We start from the raw sequence: 17,952 nt of genomic DNA, 5'->3' as shown, positions 1-17,952 counted from the left end.
GATTTGTCACAACTTCCTAGTTGAATATCCCTCTGTGCTTAAAGAGACAGACTAAAAATAATATATATATATAAAGAGCGATATTAAAAGTAGTTCACTTAAACTTCCTCCAGTGAGTACTGAGTATGAGAGGCATATTGAGCGAGAAATAAAGTTAATCCCTTAGACGTTAGTAGCTGCAGCTACTATGCGATGTGCATTACAGGATGAACTTTAAAACAACTTTGATATGTAGTAAATGCTCAAAACTCCCTTAAGGAACGTAAAGGTGCGGTGACTCTGGCTAATGATATGCGGGTGTGGCTGGAAGGTTGCTGGTTCGTATCCTACGGCCGGCAGAGGAATCCTACTCCTTTGGGCCCCTGAGCAAGGCCCTTAACCCCAACTGCTCCAGGGGTGCCGTATTAATGGCTGACCCTGCGCTCTAACCCCAGGCTTCTCTCTCCCTCTCTGTGTCTCATGGAGAGCACGCTGGGGTACGCAACAAGACAAACTCCTAATACAAGAAATTGTATATGGCCAATAAAGTGATTTTAAAAAAAGCTTTGTGGATTTCCTAGCATTTCGTTTGAGTATTTTAAACTACAGCTGATGCAGCGTCAATACTGTATTCATAGATTTTGTGACTACTGCTGTTGCTGCGAAAAAAAAATGAAACATCATTGTCGTATCCATTCAAAAACCTTTTAAAGTAATTCATCAACACATTTAGCTCTTGATTATTAGCGCAAATGTCCACACGAGGGCAGCATAACGACACCCAATAATAAATGTAGGCGTGTAAATCTGCTCTTCCCTGTTATCGTATACTCACCTTCACCGTTATGAGGGCTTGATGACCTGGAATGATCGTCAGTAATTGTAAGCGAGTTTTTACACAAACGTTACTAAACAATTCGAAAAAGGGACAGGGAGATATTGATGAGGAGAGGAGACAGACAACAAACAAAATGAATGCAATAGGGTAAATATCTTCCAGTTTTATCCAGTATAGTGTCAAGGGGGAGCCAAAGTCTATTCTACCAAGAAAGGGGATAGGCAGGGTACACCCTAGTTGGGACGCTAGTCCATTGCAAGTTACACACAAACACACACATTCACACTTGGGCCAGTGTTCCCAAAAGCCAATTCATTTACCAGTGTGTCTTTGGAATGTGGGAGGAAACTAGAGCACCCAGAGGAAACCCACACAATCTCCCCAGATAGCATCCCAAGTCAGGAATCGAACCGAGGGCCCCAGCACCCTGGGGCTAACAACTGTTAACAACTGCTAACAACTGTACCAGCGCACCACCTGTGAACGGATGGATGGAGACAACGAAACAGGTGAAAAAATCCTAAAAGAGGATTAAAAAAGCTAAAATACTCCACAGCCTGCTCTTAGGAACAGAACAGAGACCTGCATCAATAGATGAAGGATTGAACCCCGAAAGCAGGAAACGGCAGTAACCAGCGAAGGGCAAAACGCCGGAGCGCTGCGCCAAAGAGAAGTGGACAGAAATAAGGACAAAGATGACTAGAGAGGATCAGACAGAAGGAGAAGATGCTGCAGCCTGGATATCCAGAGCACTTAGCATCACAAGTTCGCACCGTACCCGACAGCGCCTGGGTCTCCCCTCCCTGCGGGCTGGCACCCACCTGCCGGTTTGGGGTCCCGGGCTGAAGAGGCAGATTCTGGCGGTGCAGTGGGTCATCTGGGCCCGCACAGTGTGCTCGTGCTCCGCCTCCTTCCTGAATCCCACGTTTCAAAGCCCACGACGGTGAACAACCTGCAGTATCCCACCAGTCTCCTCTCTCCCCCTTCGGCCCATTGAAAGGTTTTCCTCTCTCTCACATCTTAAGCCCGCCCTCAAAGCAGCTCCTTCTAGCCCTGTATTAATTATAACCCCTTCTGAAAGCTTCTTGCAGGATAATAAAGGGAAACCAAAGTAAAGTAAGATTGCACACTCTGACCAGAACCTACTGGGTTTTTTCCCCCATTTTACAACGACCTGCTGGCTATAAATAATGAGAGGAGGCCCCATAGCACACCCAGAGCCACGGGTGCGGATTTAGTCCCGTCACCAGTACAGGTCATCCTGGGTGAATCCGGGGATCAGCGAGCTCCTAATTGACAAACGGACGAGAGGGCCCACATGGCCTGCTTTAATAATAATGTAACAGTTCAGCTCAGTGACGCAACTGAACCCAGAAGAGCCCAAAGCCAGTCACACTTACAGTGCAGAAATGTGGTTTCCTGAATGAATGAATGCAATGTCAGTGATATCTATAGCAAGCAAGTTTTATTTAAAAAAAGGTTTACTACAAGAACTACACATGTACTTGTATGAGGTCTATTTCAGAGTAAACTACTATTGCTATTACTGTACAATATTGTACCAAAAAGAATAACGTACCTCTGCAATGTACAACTTTGTATATACAAAGTACATTCAAACACAGGTTTAGTCAGGTAATATATAGACATTTCAATGGACCACTATAAATATATTTGACATTACAGTCTTTTTTGTTGGTTTTATTTTTTAAAGTTGACGAGAAATACCAATTTAATAATTACAATAATATAATTAAAAAATCCTCACTCAACCAGCTCACAAGCACACAAAGGCAATTTTAAGTGCATCTTGATGTCTGACCATAAGAATCCGGAATAGAACCTCTCCAAGGTTTGAGCTACGGCACGGAAATTACGAAAAAAGTATTGATGAAAAAAAGCACAGTTTTTTAAGCTCATACTGTATAACGTGAGCTAATGCCATTTTCTTTTCTACACATCCAAAACACTGAAATCCAGTTTCACAGAAGAGGTAGGAGACACGTCACGTAGTAGTCAACCTACCCACATGTAATGCAATCAGATAAGGTCTATTCACAATGCAGTGATCATAAGGAGGATATTCAGATAGCAATAGAAGGTACATGGAGATTGAGACAGGAATGTCTGAGATACACAGTAACAAAAACAACAATACAAAAATAAGCTCCAGTTTTTGACCAAAAAAAACAGTTTCCGATGCATTTATTTATTCAGTGGATCCTTAACACTACAGAGGTCTTTCGGACAAGCGATGTCCTTCAGTCCGCTACAGTTTGTCTTCAGGTGACAGCAGAGCAAGGAGATGGGCGAAGGGGCCCGTGGGCACACCGTCCTTCTCCGGCTGGTCCGGCAGACTTTGGTAGGCGCCCTGGAGCTGCTGTGGAAGATGGAGAAGTGTGCAGCGCCCCCCTGCGGCATGGCTTGTCATTACCCTGTTCCGTCTGATTATTGCAAATCCCCCTGATACGCTGGCACCTCCATTACAGTTAATGAGTCACCTGATTCTTCCTATAATGATCGCAGGCCCCAGCACAACCCCTAACTGGCTACACACCTGCCTCCTGCACTGAGCTGTGCCCAGGGGTGAGTGTAGCCTGGCTGGAGTGCAGAGCGAGGCAACATGGGAACCCCATGAGAAGATGAAGCGTCTTCCCCCCTCCCCCCCACCAAATACACGAAAACACAAAAAGTCAAACTCCCCAAAACAATATACAGAACCCCGTGGCTGAGCCGAACACCTCAACCAACCCCCACCCACCAGAGTCTGCAGATGGGTATTGCTCGAGACTGAGACAGAGATGACAACGCCCTTTCCTCCACCCCAATTACCCCCCTGCTGCTGAAGTGCACAGGCGCGCTCTCTGTGGCTCTCCAGGGTCACTGAGGCTTTTCTTCTTGGGGTGGACAGCGCTTGCCGACGCTGCCAGGTGTTCAAGCAAGCGACAGCCTACAGGCCTGCAGAGACACAGCCCTCTTGTGCCATTGGAGCTCTGGCTTCCCCCTGGGTCAGAGCACTTCCCAAAACCTGCATCCATAGAGGCTCCATGTGACCCCCTCTTCCCAGGACCCAGGACAAGCCCCAGCGGTGTGGCAATGAGTGGGCCTCAGGGCCCGAAGACATTGAGCGCAGGACATATGCACACCGCATTTATCTAAAACTGAAAAATGTTAATGAAAAATCTTTTAAAAGAAATCCACAGAGCCGTGAATGATCCAGTCTCTTTTGTCAAAGCTTCCTGAATAAAGGATATAAAAAAACAGCTGTAAACGCTCGGGACCAAACTCTTTCGCTTGGCTTGAACCCAGGGCACAGGCTCTGCAGGCCTGCAGGGGATCTGTGGGCTCAGTGACCACTGACTAACAGTGCTTTAAAAGTAAACGCACAGTAAAAAGGCAAGACACAGGCAGGTATTGCTCTTCCATTTGTCCCCAATAAGACTCGGAGAACGCAGCGTTAGTTTACTACTGAAACTGAGCAGCTTGGTCTTGGGATCTGAGCTGCAGCGATCGCTGGAGTTAGAAGTCTATACCCGGAGATCGATCCTCCCCTGTTCATAGTACAAGACGTCTTTTTACTAAATACGAAGTCAAACACATTACGTGTCTTTCTATGAGCTCAGAGCAGGGAGCTGCAAGAATGCGAGAACTGCACAGGAGCACACAGAGGCCAATTCCATGCCAGGAACAGGACTCCAAAAGACCACAGCACTTTGGCCGAGTGACTCATCTGAAGAAGGCCCCTCTGCCATTTTACTGTGTATACTTCAAAACATACTCTAGCAGTTTATTTTACTAATAAGAGATAACTTGCAACTTAATGTTAGTGGAATAAAACAGGTTGATATTTATGAATAAACAATTTTTCATAATATACACAGAACTCACTGAAATCAACAAGGATATACGGCACTAGATTTATTGCTGCTGGAGCCATTTCTCTCTCAGACTGTCCTCCCCTCGCTCTGTGATAGGCCAATCTGAGAAGGGTCATGGGTGAAAGGTCAGAGGTCAAACCCTCTTAACCTCCCTTCACACTATTTCAAGAGGAATCACATTTCAGATGAAGTTACAATATACAGGATGTTAAGACAAGCCTTCATTTGTTGTATTTTGTTCTTAAAAAAAGCACAAAAATGGAAAAAAAAACTATAAAACCTAAAAACATAAAAGCAAAACAAAAGACAAATTCATTTAATCTTAGAATACTTATAATAAAGAATATAAAAAATATAATTGTGCTTTGACCTAATCCAATGCACTTTTAATATGGAAAACTCCCTTAACAAACATTAAAATGCATTATCTCCAGTATTCCAGTTATCATACCTGTCTGTAGATAGTACTGAAAAAAGTACTATTGTCTTTACAGTCAACCAGCCAGGCATAAAAATCTGTAAGGAGGACCTACTGATCTCATGGAAGATCTAATGGCTGAGCTTTTTAACCTCACCATGCTTTCAAACAGCTGTGACTCTCCAGCTAGCCTCGGTTCCATCAGAGCGTGAACCGTTTCGCATTGTGGCCAGAGTTCCGACGTCTGGCACCTTCACGCCGATGCCGAGTTCGCAGCATGATGGCTCCCAGCAAACACGCAGAAAAAAGAACTAAAACTTCCAAAAAGCTTCCAACATCTACACCTGACTCGGCGCACTGCCTTGCATGAGTTTTTGAACAAGGATGGAGGCAGTTAAGCACTGAACTCACTGCCAGGCTTGTCAAAGCCACTGAGTCCCGAAGTCTGTTATGACTTTAATATTGACATTATCTCACCACTGTCTACCTATCTGCACAGAAGCTGTGTGCACGCTACTTCACTGCTTTCCTGGCAAGATTGTGGAGATTATCTTACGCATTGGAGGGGATGCAATCGTTGTCAGCATCTGTTTCCTGACACCTACTCTACTGAACTAATTCCGGAGGAATGAGATGTGGAGGAAAAAAAAGCAGTCTTGACAGACCTATCGACAAACAGGCAGAACCTTCTTGTTTTAACAGTGTCCAATTTAATTTTCCAAGAAAGATCATTGGAAAAAAACCCAACCTGCTCTACCACCCTAAAAATCTTCCGTTTGATAAAGGAACACCTTTGCTGGTTTCTTGTTTTCCCTGTACAAAGAGTGAATCAAGTTGGAATAAGAGTGTTTTGTTCCGCGCTGAGGAATCCAAGTCTCTTCCTACTCGAGCAGCAGAGTTACAGATCGTCTCCTCTCCCGGCCCACGTTCACAGCTGGGGATTAGTAACAGGAGCGGCCAGTGACACGCCCGTACGGGACAGGGGTCAGAGAAACCACAGGGGCCCTCGAGAGTTTCCGACCCTCTCTCTCCAGAGGGCCGGCGAGGGACAAAAGGTCTTTATGAATCCGATTCCAAACAGGAGTTCCTACATATGTGTGTAACAGATTTAAGACCAAAAAGGGAGCAACCAGCAAGCTTTTCTCAAACTCAGGCTGCTGCTCCCGATGTGCGCGTGCACAGATGTCTTCCAGAAAACAAGTTCTACATTCAGCTCCCCACGCAGCTGCGGAGAGTGATGTCTTGATGAAATTATATTCTGCCTCGTCCCCAGGAGCGAGGGGGAGGCAGGCCTTTCTCTTGCTGTGAGGCTCTGCTCGGCCCGCCGCCCGCCGCCCACCGCCGCCAGCAGGGGGCGCTCTCACAGGAGAGGGGGGTGCCTCAGACGGGACAGGACTTGTCAGTGGGGGCGAGCGGGGGAGGGGGCGTGGGGGGCCTGGTGGAGGTGGGGGAGCCCACAGCAGGGCTGGCAGTGCCGGCCTTGGGGAAGACGACGGGTTTGGGGCGGGTGGCCGGGGGGCGCCCCTCCCGGGCGGGAGCGGGGCCCTTGGCGGGGGCCTTGGCCGGCCGGAAGCCGCCGGGCACGTCGCTGGCGGAGCTGGAGCTGCGCTGCAGGGGGTGCGAGGAGGAGTCCGAGTCCTTGAGGAGCCGCGAGTGCAGCGGGCTGGAGGGCTCGGAGGTGGGCCCCAGCGAGGGCGCGGGAGAGCTCTTGAGCTGCTCCAGGGTGTCCAGCACCACGTCGGGGGCGTGCTTCACGCTGCTCTGCCTCTCCAGCTCCCGCAGCTCGTTCAGCGCCGTGTTCATCGTCGCCTCGATGTCCTGCAAGAGGGGCCCGCGGCCAGAGGAAATGACATCACAGCTCAGACAGGAAGCCGAGTTCGGCGTTGGCAGGCAAGCAAGCAACCAAGCAACCCGCAAAATCAGCACCTGACTGCCTGCCTCCGTGAACAGAGCAGGAGACGCAGAAAGGAAGGCCGAGTCACTTACTGGGTTCTTCCAGCAGGCTTATTGAAAAAAGGTCGACAGAGACATTCGATTGCAGTAAACGGAGATGTAATTTTTTCAATCTAAATTAAGTGAATGAATATTATTGCATCAATTTAGTGTTAGCTAGCGCTTCACTTGTTAGACGTTTCTCTGCGGACAGTTGCCCTAAAGAGAAAAGCTATTTTAACAGCTAGACCTGCATTTCTCTCGCTGAGCCTCTCGAGCTCAGGGGGGTGCTCTTATCAGCCTTCGCTTCACTGTACAACATGGCTGTGCTTTTTAGACAGGGTAACACTATATGTTTAATCAGTGACCCCAGGCTGAGACCCTGTGAGAACAGGCTCAGCTACGTTTAGGCTACTGCAGTAGGATCTGAGCCGAGCCTTCAAGGTGAGCAGGGCACCCAGATTATTTCCAAACAGAGGGAGGGAGAAAGGGGGACTAGCGACTGTTGGAGCACAATCCCTAAATTGTTCATCAGTAACCGGAGAGGACCTGAGAAATTATTTAGAGCAGAACACACCTTTAGGTAAAGTGCGCGGGGACCTGAATAAAGCCCACACTACCAGCACAGGAGGACGGGGCCGCGTGACTGATGTCTGAAACGTGACGAGGTCCGCGGTGAAAGACGCCAGCCAACTATTGGGTTTCAGAGAATTACAAATCAAGGGGCTGAGCAGCGTGAGGCCCATCACCAGGCAGTCTGAAAAGCCCTAGTGCAGCATAAATTATCTGTCTTCTCAGGCTACTGTCTGGGCAGAACGAAAGGTCATGGTCTCGCTTGCTGAAAAGGGCACAGTCACCACTCTGTGGGACTGGCTGTAACCTGTGCACCGACAGCATCTGCGGACCACGAGCTCAGGTCAAGGGTTCGGACAAGAGGGGTATCAGTCCGGTCCCGGTAGCTGTGCTTTTCACAGCCGCACGCGATGAACCACAGGAACACACAGAGCCTGCTCCTTTTCGTTTATTACATTACAAGCTGTTTTAGATGGAAAACCACTCGTTATTTCTGGAGTCTGGTCGGACGTATCCGATTACAAACCTACACACAGAACAACAGAGCCTGCTTCTCGCCAAGCAGCACGCAGCAGAGCAGGAGGAGCTTTGACCGAAACAGTAAACCGGGGATGCACACCTGGGAGCTGTGCTCTACCTGCGCAATGACTTCGGGGTCCAGGGGCCGGTGGTTGCTGAAGCTCTTAGAGCGCCCTGCGGTGGCGGCCTTGCGGAACTGCGGGCTCTCCACCTTGCTCTTCAGGGAGGAGTGGCGGGTGATGGAGTTGAGCACGCTGTGCGCGCTCACGGGCCTCTTGTCCGGCCCCTCTTTGGGCAGGCTGCCAGTGGGCATGGAGGTGGCCCGGATTCCGGCTGTGGCCCCTGGGGATCCCTCGGCCAGGCCCTCAGTCGTCCGAAAAGACCTCCGGATGCCCCCCGCCTCTGGCCGCTGCCTCAACCTAATGAGAAAACAGGGGAGAAGCTGAGACACTCCAGAGGACCTGTGAATGCATTAGGAAAGGAAAGGGATGGCTTCAGCACTTTCAGCGTCTCGTACTTGTTGAGGTTGGCCAGGTAGATATCGGCCACGTGGCCTCCTGTGGGCGAGCTCACACTGCCCCTGGCGGACACCTTCTCCTCCGGCGGCGGCGGCACCTCCGACGCCACCTCCAGCTCGGCCTTGGGGCTCGACCGCTCGGTGAACCCATCCTCCCTGTGGCACAGAGACAGAGCGCAGCACAGCGGGAGAGCCACAGTGAGTCAAGACACCCAGGCAGGACAGTGACCTCGCTGGCAGCCTGGGGCAGCCCTCCCTTTTGTAAATCACCCCCGATATGGCTCCCCAGCTTTAACTCCTGCCAAGGGTGGTCTGGAGCAGGCAAGAGAGACAGCACTAATTCCTGATTTACAGTTTTACTTCAACGGCTCTTTAAAACGTCCCCTAATTTTACACTAGCCTTGCTGTCAGTAAATCCCATGTGAAAAGCAGCCACTCTGACAACTAAGCACAGTCCCCACACAGTCCTGGTCAGGGGCGAGCTCGTATTTTTTCTGAACAAAGCTATCACCAGTATCAAGCAGACAAAAAACAGCAGAGCATGACCTTTTTTCACTTTCCTCGAGACAGGACACAGCCAGTTTTGAAAAGCCTAAACCTTTTCCAGAAAAAAGAATGCATATTTGCCTTATCGTAATGGCAAAGACTTTGAAAAGATGAACCCAATAACAGAAGATTGAAGATGGACAAGTTTTGGTCATCTGGAATCTGACCGACTGATTTGTCTGTGCTATATTTTCGCGTGTCAGTGGAACACAAGCAAATGAATAACAAAAAACAGCCGTATAAAAAAACATCGCGCAGAGCTAACAGTATAGTGTCACACCTTAATGCTAAGGAGGATACATGCTTTAAACTGAACGTTTTCGAATGCTTCCAGGGGCTGACAATGAACCAAATCCAAAAGGTGTAGATAAATATCCCTTGCTGTCAGAAGTCAGCCAGTGTACTTTCCTGCAACACAAGCTCCTTCTACCCCTACACACGCAGACAGGAAAAAAAGAGGAGAGAGGCCTTGTGTGTCCTGGAGGGGGCAGTGTTGAGTAGAGGTTAGTGCTCCAGACCCATCACCAGAGGCTTGTGGGTTTAAGCCCAGATACAGACGATGTACTGTATCTGGGAGGGAAGTATCCTGGAGGGAAGGCACTCCACTGTGCTTCCTTCACTCAGCTCCGGGGGATAAACGGAAGCTGGCGTGGTCTGGGACTGAAGCTGTGATGGACAAACAAGGGGTGGGGGGTTTGATTGGACAACCACAGACCTGTGCAATTGTCGAGTTATCTTTAACTCCTCAATTGTCACAAGACATGGCAGGCAAGCAGCACGAACCCCCAGGAGGACCAGGAGGCTGCTGGAGAAAGCACGAGCAGGAGGAAGGTCTTGCACAGGTCTTGAGGACCGGGCTGATCGGTTTCGGGCAGGAGGGCTGAGTGGTGGTCATTCCCCGAGATCAAGATTGATGGGGTCAAATGGCTGCTCTCCTTCCCACATCTATAAACACTGAGAATGTTCTGGGCTGTGGATCTCACTGGGCCTGTTGCTGGACTACTGCATCCGATCCAGAGTGCTGCCTTGTACCGTCAGCCTTCTTATCGCTATGGAGACAGGGACTACGTTCCAGGCCCAGAGGGCTCCGACAGGCTCAACTCACATGTCCTGGACCACGATGTACTGGTGAGGGACCAGCCCGTCCACGCCATTGTGCCGCCCCTCCCACCAGTCATCGGAGGCGCGCTGGTACAGCAGCAGAGACGCCCCCTTCTTGAAGGACAGCTCCCGGGCTGTGCGCCCCGAGTAGTCGAACTTGGCAATGGCCTCGATGGGCTCTGACTCTGAAACCGACAAGCACCCCAGGTTAGAAAGGGACCCCCGACTTCACCACTGCCGCCATGCAAGGAGAAGAAACAACGGCGCAGGCCGAGAGCGAAGGAGCAGTCCAGAAGGAAGTTCGCACACGCAAGGAAAGGACCCGTCCTGGCCTGTGGGGTCTTATTGCTAGTCGTGCCTCAGTGTTTCACGGTGGAAGACGGCGCGCGCCTTGGCTCCCTGCTGCAGCTCGGCCCCACTCACCGTCTTCGCTGTTGTGCTGCTCGGAGACCGTGTCCGGCACGGAATCGTCTGCCGTGGGCGGCTCGCTGTGGGGGCTGTCACTGCAAAACACAACGAGAGCCCAGGTTCAGGACGGGGGGCGGCGCCCAGGTGTGAGCCCTTTGCGACGCCGGGAACGACTGAAACCCTTTCTTCACGCCCACTTCCTGACGGCTCTGAACAGCTGTGCGAGACCGGTGTTCAAAACCTCCTTATTTACCAGAAGATCCAGTTCTCTCTTTCCTCGAATCTCCTTGCAGAAGCACTCTCGTGAGCTGTACAATCAGGTGACGTTTCCTATCGGAATTTTTGCCTAGAATGTCAACAATTGTCACTAAGTCGTGGTTCTAAGAACAAAAACAGGCTGTTGCTGTCAGTGTAGAGGAAGATGTACAAGTGTCAGGTAATTCTGCCTCATATTTTCCAAAAGGTCCAGTAAATAAGACTTATTGGTCAGAAAAGTAGGATGCTGGGAGATATATGATCATGCAAATTCTCCAAAACAACCTAGGAAATGTGAAATTTGTTTGGTTACAACAATACCCAGGGATTTACTGGCTTTTCTCAGTCAGATACTGTGGATGGTACATGTAGCAAGGGGAGAGCTGCTCCTGGACCTGCGGTCATTGCTGCACATGTGCATGGCTGTTCAAGGGAGTGTTAAGGGAAATGGTCACCACAGAGCCAGGGGACACTGGAGCATTAGGCATGGCTGGCCCAATTTTGATTCTGGGCTCGGTACCATTCAGTCAAGATTGGGGAAGCTGTGCAGAGCAGTCTCCAGAAAACAATGCCCAGTTCTTCATCCTCCCCAGGTGCTTTCAAAGTGAGCTAAACCGTGTTAAATTTGTCAGATTCATAAAACTGTCCGCCCTGTCTGCTCTTCACAGTTAGGTTCCCCGCTGTCTAAGCTCAGACAGGAGGCAGAGGCTCTGCATGTCGGTGCACATCACCCCAAATCCCTTATGAGCAGAGAAGCATCACTTCAAAAAGCCTGGAGAACTGGACGGCATCTGACAACTGCTGACAAAACCTCCTGGTCATGATCACACTAGCCCCTCTGTCTGCATACTTTCACAGGGATTCCAGACAGACATCAGATGCCAAAATTATGCTCAAACCAGGATCACGCCTTCCTCATTGATTGGCTAATTTCCTTTTAAACTGTTCCGTTCCAGAAATTTCGGCTCTTCACAATTCTCCTGGAATCCGATTTCCTTCCGTCTGGACACTCTCTCACCTGCTGGGCCTGCTCTCACAAGCTCTTCCCTTTGTTCTCCTTGGCCTCATGTTGCTGCTCTCTCCCTCCTGTCCGAAGAGGCTCCACAGCCCAGACGTGCTGTTTTTTTGTCCTTCTGAGTTCCAGCCTGGAATTAACCTCTACGAGTGCCACGAATCGCTGACTGACAAGAGGACCAGTCTCTTAGTGGAATACAGCTTTACTTCCTGCGCTGGACTACTGCAGCGTGTGCTGCATCGGGAAAAATAAGTGTTCGCACTGAACACCTGAACCTGAAGGGATTTTGTCATCTGTAAGAGCTTGAAAACATTTTCTTTGCCAAAGTAAGAGCAGCTGTTTTGCGGGAAAATAAACTCCTCTTGTGTAATGGAGAAACTGACCTCGGAGGTGTTTTTTGCACGCAAGAAGAACACTGAGTTGGAAACAACTTCTTGTTGTTTAACCAGGCGGGACAGATGGGCCGACTGGCCTCCTCTTGCCGGCAGCCTTATGTTCTTACGTCTTCTTTGAAGAGAAGTAGAGCAACGCAGGGGGGAAGACATGAAAGAGCTTCACTGAGGCCCTCCCCCGAATCCTCTTCCGTGAGCTCACACGACCTGCGCAGCGCTGGCCTCCGAGCCCGAGCCCCTGCAGGGTGTTGATGTGGAAAACTGAGCTGCCCCAGGGGTGCTCCTGCTGTGAAGCGCAGCTCCTCTCTCTCTCATTCCCAGAGCCCCTCGTCCGCCAGAGGAAGGCAACTCTGCAATCCTCCTTCCTCTTCCTCCCCTGTCCCCCACGGGACAGTTGTTTCTGGGAGTCGGCAGGTTCGGAAAGGGCAGCACAAACACCATCAGTGAGCCCTCTGATCTCAGCCTTACCAGACTGCTCTAAGAGCATTTAAAGGCGAGTCAGAATTAAGAAAGCAAATCAGAGTGTTATTGTTTTTTTGACAGTTTATGCGTGTTGACAACCTTTAATTGTTCATCAAAGTAAAACAGAAATCTGGCAAACGTAACGGTGGATGTGCAGGCAGAAATCCTAACATCCTTCAGCTGAAGCACCCTTAATTTAACTAATAATTGTTAAAAGAGTATTTTCCATCATATCATTCTTCAATCTCATGCTTACAAGTGGTGGTTTAGCTATTCTAGTGAATTAAAGCATTAGTGACAAAGGGTACACTAATACTTCCCAGAAACCACTCAGGTGTTTCCATTCTAAGCAGATTTCAATGTCTACGACTGAAAATTATTAATCTTGGTTGGACGAAATGTCCTTTTCTGAAATGGCAGGGATTTTTGTAATTTACAGTGAAAGAACAAGTTACACAGCAGCTGACTAGTAGATAATGTTTGATCCTCAGGAAGAATAAAAGGCACATTTTAAGAAACAGAGTTTCTTCTTGTTTTTCTCTCCCTCTTTTCTTCTTCTTTCACCTCCCTAAATGGACCTTAACGGTGAGGAGGGTTAAAAGCTCAGAAAACCCTCTAATACAAAACAGGTCTCTAAACATGCCAGTTTAGGAAATACTGTACAGAAAACTCAGCTTGGAAGCTTTTCAAAAATCCCCTCTGCTCTCTAGAGCCTCTCTTCTCAGTCTCCACCCCGCGGCTCGGAAGTTGCAATCAAAACCCAGCAAGATATGATCACAGTCACAAGGAAAATACTCGAGCTCAGAAAAGACACTTTCATACAGGAATCCTAAATGGCCAGAATATAGTCATTTCCCTAACTGTCACAATCTCCGGGGAGTTATTCAGCTGCTCCAGACTGTTGTAAAACCAAACGGTGTCATATAAACCCTACCTGCTTTAGTTCAGACCTCACACACGGATCTCACCTCAAATTTACAACACTAGGGTGACCTCACTGTGGGGAAGGTTAAAGAACTTGTCAGCTTCAACCTATTTTTGAACATCCCTGGCAGTTTCCTGCGGTCTATTAACCCAGAAGTCCCAGTCCAAGAAGCCAAGGACTCCTCCCTACCACCTGATAAAAGATGCCCTAGATGCATTTACAGAAGACTCCGGGCACAGCTGGCCTCATGACAGCTAGTCAGCTATGTTATTAAAGAACTCCTGGACCACAGAAACACCAGAGACCTACTGTATTAAACTGCGCACATCAAACCCTGCTCGCTCCCAGTGAGCAAGCGTGCCGGAGCTGTAGGCTCCCTGCCGGCTCCAGGCGACCCTCCCATCGGACTCCGTTGCTACGGAGCGGGCACGGTGCCCGCAGTGCCGCCCGCATTGCAGAAATAAGGACCCCACCCCAGATGCAATAACCCCACTGACCAGTACTCCTCGGCGGCGCCCCCTCGGTCGTACAGAGGCCCCTCCAACTCGCGGGGCCCCGGGAAGATGGCCTCGTGGTGGCTGATGATGGTCTTGATCAGCTCGTTGACGTGCGCCTGGCAGGAGACCTGGTCATGCCCATCGGGCACCGACATCAGCGTGGGGCCGAAGCAGATGGCCAGGTTGTAGGGGTCCATCATGTTCTCCTCGCTGTACTGAGACAGGCTGAACGCGTACAGACACAGAACGCCATGTCAACGCTTTTAAACCACCAGGAAATGTATGTACACACTTCACTGCTCTGCGGGCCAGCACGACTTACACCTCAATATCCTTCAATATGAACGACAAATAACACCTGAACACGTACACATCTGTCTGCAGCTGTTTACTTCAATGTCAGCACCAAGTACATTATCTTCCGTTAGCAAATTCACTGGTGCTCCTTCTCTTGCATTCTACAACCTCCCACTGTACATGAAGAAAGCTGTGATCGGCAATGTTCTAGACACACAAAGGGTGCCAATACTTAATGTCAACAGATGCATGCGTATTTATATAGGCTTCATGAGTATTTATTTTAAACCTATAATGCACGATTCTTGTATTTCTATCAGGTGCTTTTTACTTTAAACAACCTGGCCTGTAACGTCAGAGCTGTATTATGCATCAGAACTAAGAAACAATCCAGTCTGATTTCCAGGGAGCTAGAACACTCTCCATCACAGCTGGTTTATTTTACAGCAGCAACCGCCCTGCTTTTCTCTCTGCCTCTGTCTGTGGCTGTGCTGGCCAGACTGTCCTGGGAGCACTGACCCCCTCTTGAGATACCCCCACTTTATCCTCTGTCAGGTCACACAGGAAACCTGAGATCAGAGCGGAAGGGTGTGTGTGTGGTGGTGGGGGGGAATCACTGTACTGCTCCTGTTGAGCCAAATCATAAAATTAAAGAAGAATTTATGCGCCCGTCCTGGACAGTAACAAGTCAGGCTTCTAATTACCCGGCTCTGCTCATCTGGATTTCATTTGGATTGTTTTACTGCCACAGATGTGTGGTTCTTCCTCACGATTTTCACTGCCATTTCTTGGGATTCCCCAGGTCTGGACAAAACAGGGGATTCGAGTCTCCAGCACCCTGTCCTTACACCCAGGACCAACCCGCTACACATAAAAGGTCTGCATCCTGTTGATACCAGCTGTACAACAGGCCACTACTCTGAAAGACTGCTGGCTGGCACAGAGAACTCGTCCCCTGCTCAGGACCAGAGCCTCCAGAGCTTGGAGAGCGCCCGCTTGATCGGATTTTAGGAAATTACCTGCGACGGGTTTGTGACAAAGTGGCTTTTACGATTCTGCAAAAACATGGAATGACAAGCAGAAGCAAAAAAAAAAAGGCTTCATGCTTGTAAAAATAATGATACTGAAGTCAAGAGTGCACCAGGCAGACTAAAATGAATGGCAGCATGGTGAAACTGTGGTTTAACGTGGTAGACACAATGTTTCAACACAGGCCTTCACAGGTGAGCAAGCTGGGGAATGAGCAGGACATGCTACAGTACCATGACAGAGCACTCAATGGGTCATTACAGCGGAAGGCTACAATGTGACACCAATCCAGCTTCTGTGACATTGAAAATACAGTAACTGAACTTCAGCCACAGTGTAGCCAGCCATTCCTGCTAGAGGCCCAGGTCTGTCCAGGGCAGGGCCACAATGGGCCGCTGGCGCACTCACTGGTTGAGGAAGGCGAACAGGTATCTCATGACGACCAGCGTGGAGGTGGGAAGGGACAGCAGGACTTTGCGGATGTGCACAGCTCTGTCCTGGGGGTTTTCCACAGCTAGACAAGAGCGCAAGGGAGGAAAACACAAAAAAAGCAAACAAAATTAGTCCCTTTCCACTCTCGTGCAGTGGAGTGCTTCAGACTGACGAAACTTAAAAGATGAAGTCATCACCAGTTCATGCCAGGTCCTGCAGCTCTCCAGCAGTAGTTCATTCACACTGCATTGTTCTCTCCCTAGCCTCCATTCATAACCTCCTGAATTGTAAATGACTACCAATATAAGAATGTAAGCTTGCAAATGAAAGCAGGCCATTAGACTCACTATCAGTCTCAGCAACAAGGTGAACTGCGGCCCCACTGTCAGGCTGAACAACAGGGTGAACTGGGCCCCACTGTCAGCTGAACAACAAGGTGAACTGGGCCCCACTGTCAGCTGAACAACAAGGTGAACTGGGCCCCACTGTCAGCTGAACAACAAGGTGAACTGGGCCCCACTGTCAGCTGAACAACAAGGTGAACTGGGCCCCACTGTCAGCTGAACAACAAGGTGAACTGCGGCCTCACTGTCAGGCTGAACAACAAGGTGAACTGCGGCCTCACTGTCAGCTGAACAACAAGGTGAACTGGGCCCCACTGTCAGCTGAACAACAAGGTGAACTGGGCCCCACTGTCAGGCTGAACAACAAGGTGAACTGCGGCCTCACTGTCAGGCTGAACAACAAGGTGAACTGCGGCCTCACTGTCAGCTGAACAACAAGGTGAACTGGGCCCCACTGTCAGCTGAACAACAAGGTGAACTGGGCCTCACTGTCAGCTGAACAACAAGGTGAACTGGGCCCCACTGTCAGGCTGAACAACAAGGTGAACTGGGCCCCACTGTCAGGCTGAACAACAAGGTGAACTGCGGCCCCACTGTCAGCTGAACAACAAGGTGAACTGCGGCCTCACTGTCAGGCTGAACAACAAGGTGAACTGGGCCCCACTGTCAGCTGAACAACAAGGTGAACTGCGGCCCCACTGTCAGCTGAACAACAAGGTGAACTGCGGCCCCACTGTCAGCTGAACAACAAGGTGAACTGGGCCCCACTGTCAGGCTGAACAACAAGGTGAACTGGGCCCCACTGTCAGCTGAACAACAAGGTGAACTGGGCCTCACTGTCAGGCTGAACAACAAGGTGAACTGCGGCCTCACTGTCAGGCTGAACAACAAGGTGAACTGCGGCCTCACTGTCAGGCTGAACAACAAGGTGAACTGGGCCCCACTGTCAGGCTGAACAACAAGGTGAACTGGGCCCCACTGTCAGCTGAACAACAAGGTGAACTGGGCCCCACTGTCAGCTGAACAACAAGGTGAACTGGGCCCCACTGTCAGGCTGAACAACAAGGTGAACTGGGCCTCACTGTCAATGAACAACAAGGTGAACTGTCTGCTCCCTGCGGCCGCACAGCTCTCTAAGCAAAGAGGCACCTCCTGCTTTGTCTTGAAGACTCCCGAGTTTAACTCCACTTGGGAGTCAGGCCTATTGTATATACTGTGGGCTGACTCCAGGGTCTCCACAGACTGGTTCATTCCAGGGGCTCTCTTTTGCACTGCCCCTGGAGCCGCAATATCCTGCCTTCTCCAGGAAGGGGCTGTGCAGAAACAAGAACAAAACGAAACAAAAAGCAGGGCTGCACGGGACGTGCTAATAATAAACGGCCCATATGCTTACAGACACAGGAAATGAGGTCGTGGAAGACTTCCTTCGGGAAGAGGGTGTTCTCCAGGCCTCTGAAGTAGAGCTTCAGCACACCGGCGATGGAGTCCAGGTCATGGTCATTCTGGTCTCCGGCCAGCGGATCCTCTCCTGCGGTGACAAGCAGACAGCCAGACTGTTCAGCGGCTCACTCTCTGTGATCTGAGCAGCCTGTCGT

At 49.9% G+C, this 17,952-nt stretch overlaps 1 protein-coding gene across 3 annotated transcripts in view; it reads right to left on the bottom strand.

The window, feature by feature from the left end:
* Nucleotides 1-2,265: 2,265 nt before the first annotated feature.
* srgap2 (SLIT-ROBO Rho GTPase activating protein 2) overlaps nucleotides 2,266-17,952 on the bottom strand; it is a 97,990-nt gene continuing 82,303 nt past the window's right edge. Inside the window, exons 16-23 of one of the 3 annotated variants that reach the window (XM_088922012.1) lie at nucleotides 17,751-17,885; nucleotides 15,990-16,095; nucleotides 14,256-14,480; nucleotides 10,725-10,804; nucleotides 10,306-10,486; nucleotides 8,655-8,810; nucleotides 8,238-8,556; nucleotides 2,266-6,931 (exon numbers count right to left, since the gene is read on the bottom strand). In XM_088922012.1, coding sequence (XP_088778138.1) covers nucleotides 6,494-6,931; nucleotides 8,238-8,556; nucleotides 8,655-8,810; nucleotides 10,306-10,486; nucleotides 10,725-10,804; nucleotides 14,256-14,480; nucleotides 15,990-16,095; nucleotides 17,751-17,885 — 1,640 coding nt within the window. In that variant the 3' untranslated portion in view covers nucleotides 2,266-6,493. The remainder of the gene's footprint in view (nucleotides 6,932-8,237; nucleotides 8,557-8,654; nucleotides 8,811-10,305; nucleotides 10,487-10,724; nucleotides 10,805-14,255; nucleotides 14,481-15,989; nucleotides 16,096-17,750; nucleotides 17,886-17,952) is intronic. The other 2 variants (XM_088922013.1, XM_088922014.1) reach the window with 2 other exon arrangements.

This window comes from Atractosteus spatula, chromosome 7 (genome assembly GCF_055471065.1).
Source record: "Atractosteus spatula isolate fAtrSpa1 chromosome 7, fAtrSpa1.hap1, whole genome shotgun sequence".
In the NCBI taxonomy this organism is placed as follows: domain Eukaryota; kingdom Metazoa; phylum Chordata; class Actinopteri; order Semionotiformes; family Lepisosteidae; genus Atractosteus; species Atractosteus spatula.
Note: the sequence above shows the minus strand (reverse complement) of the source record. Positions and strands in the feature narration are given on the sequence as shown.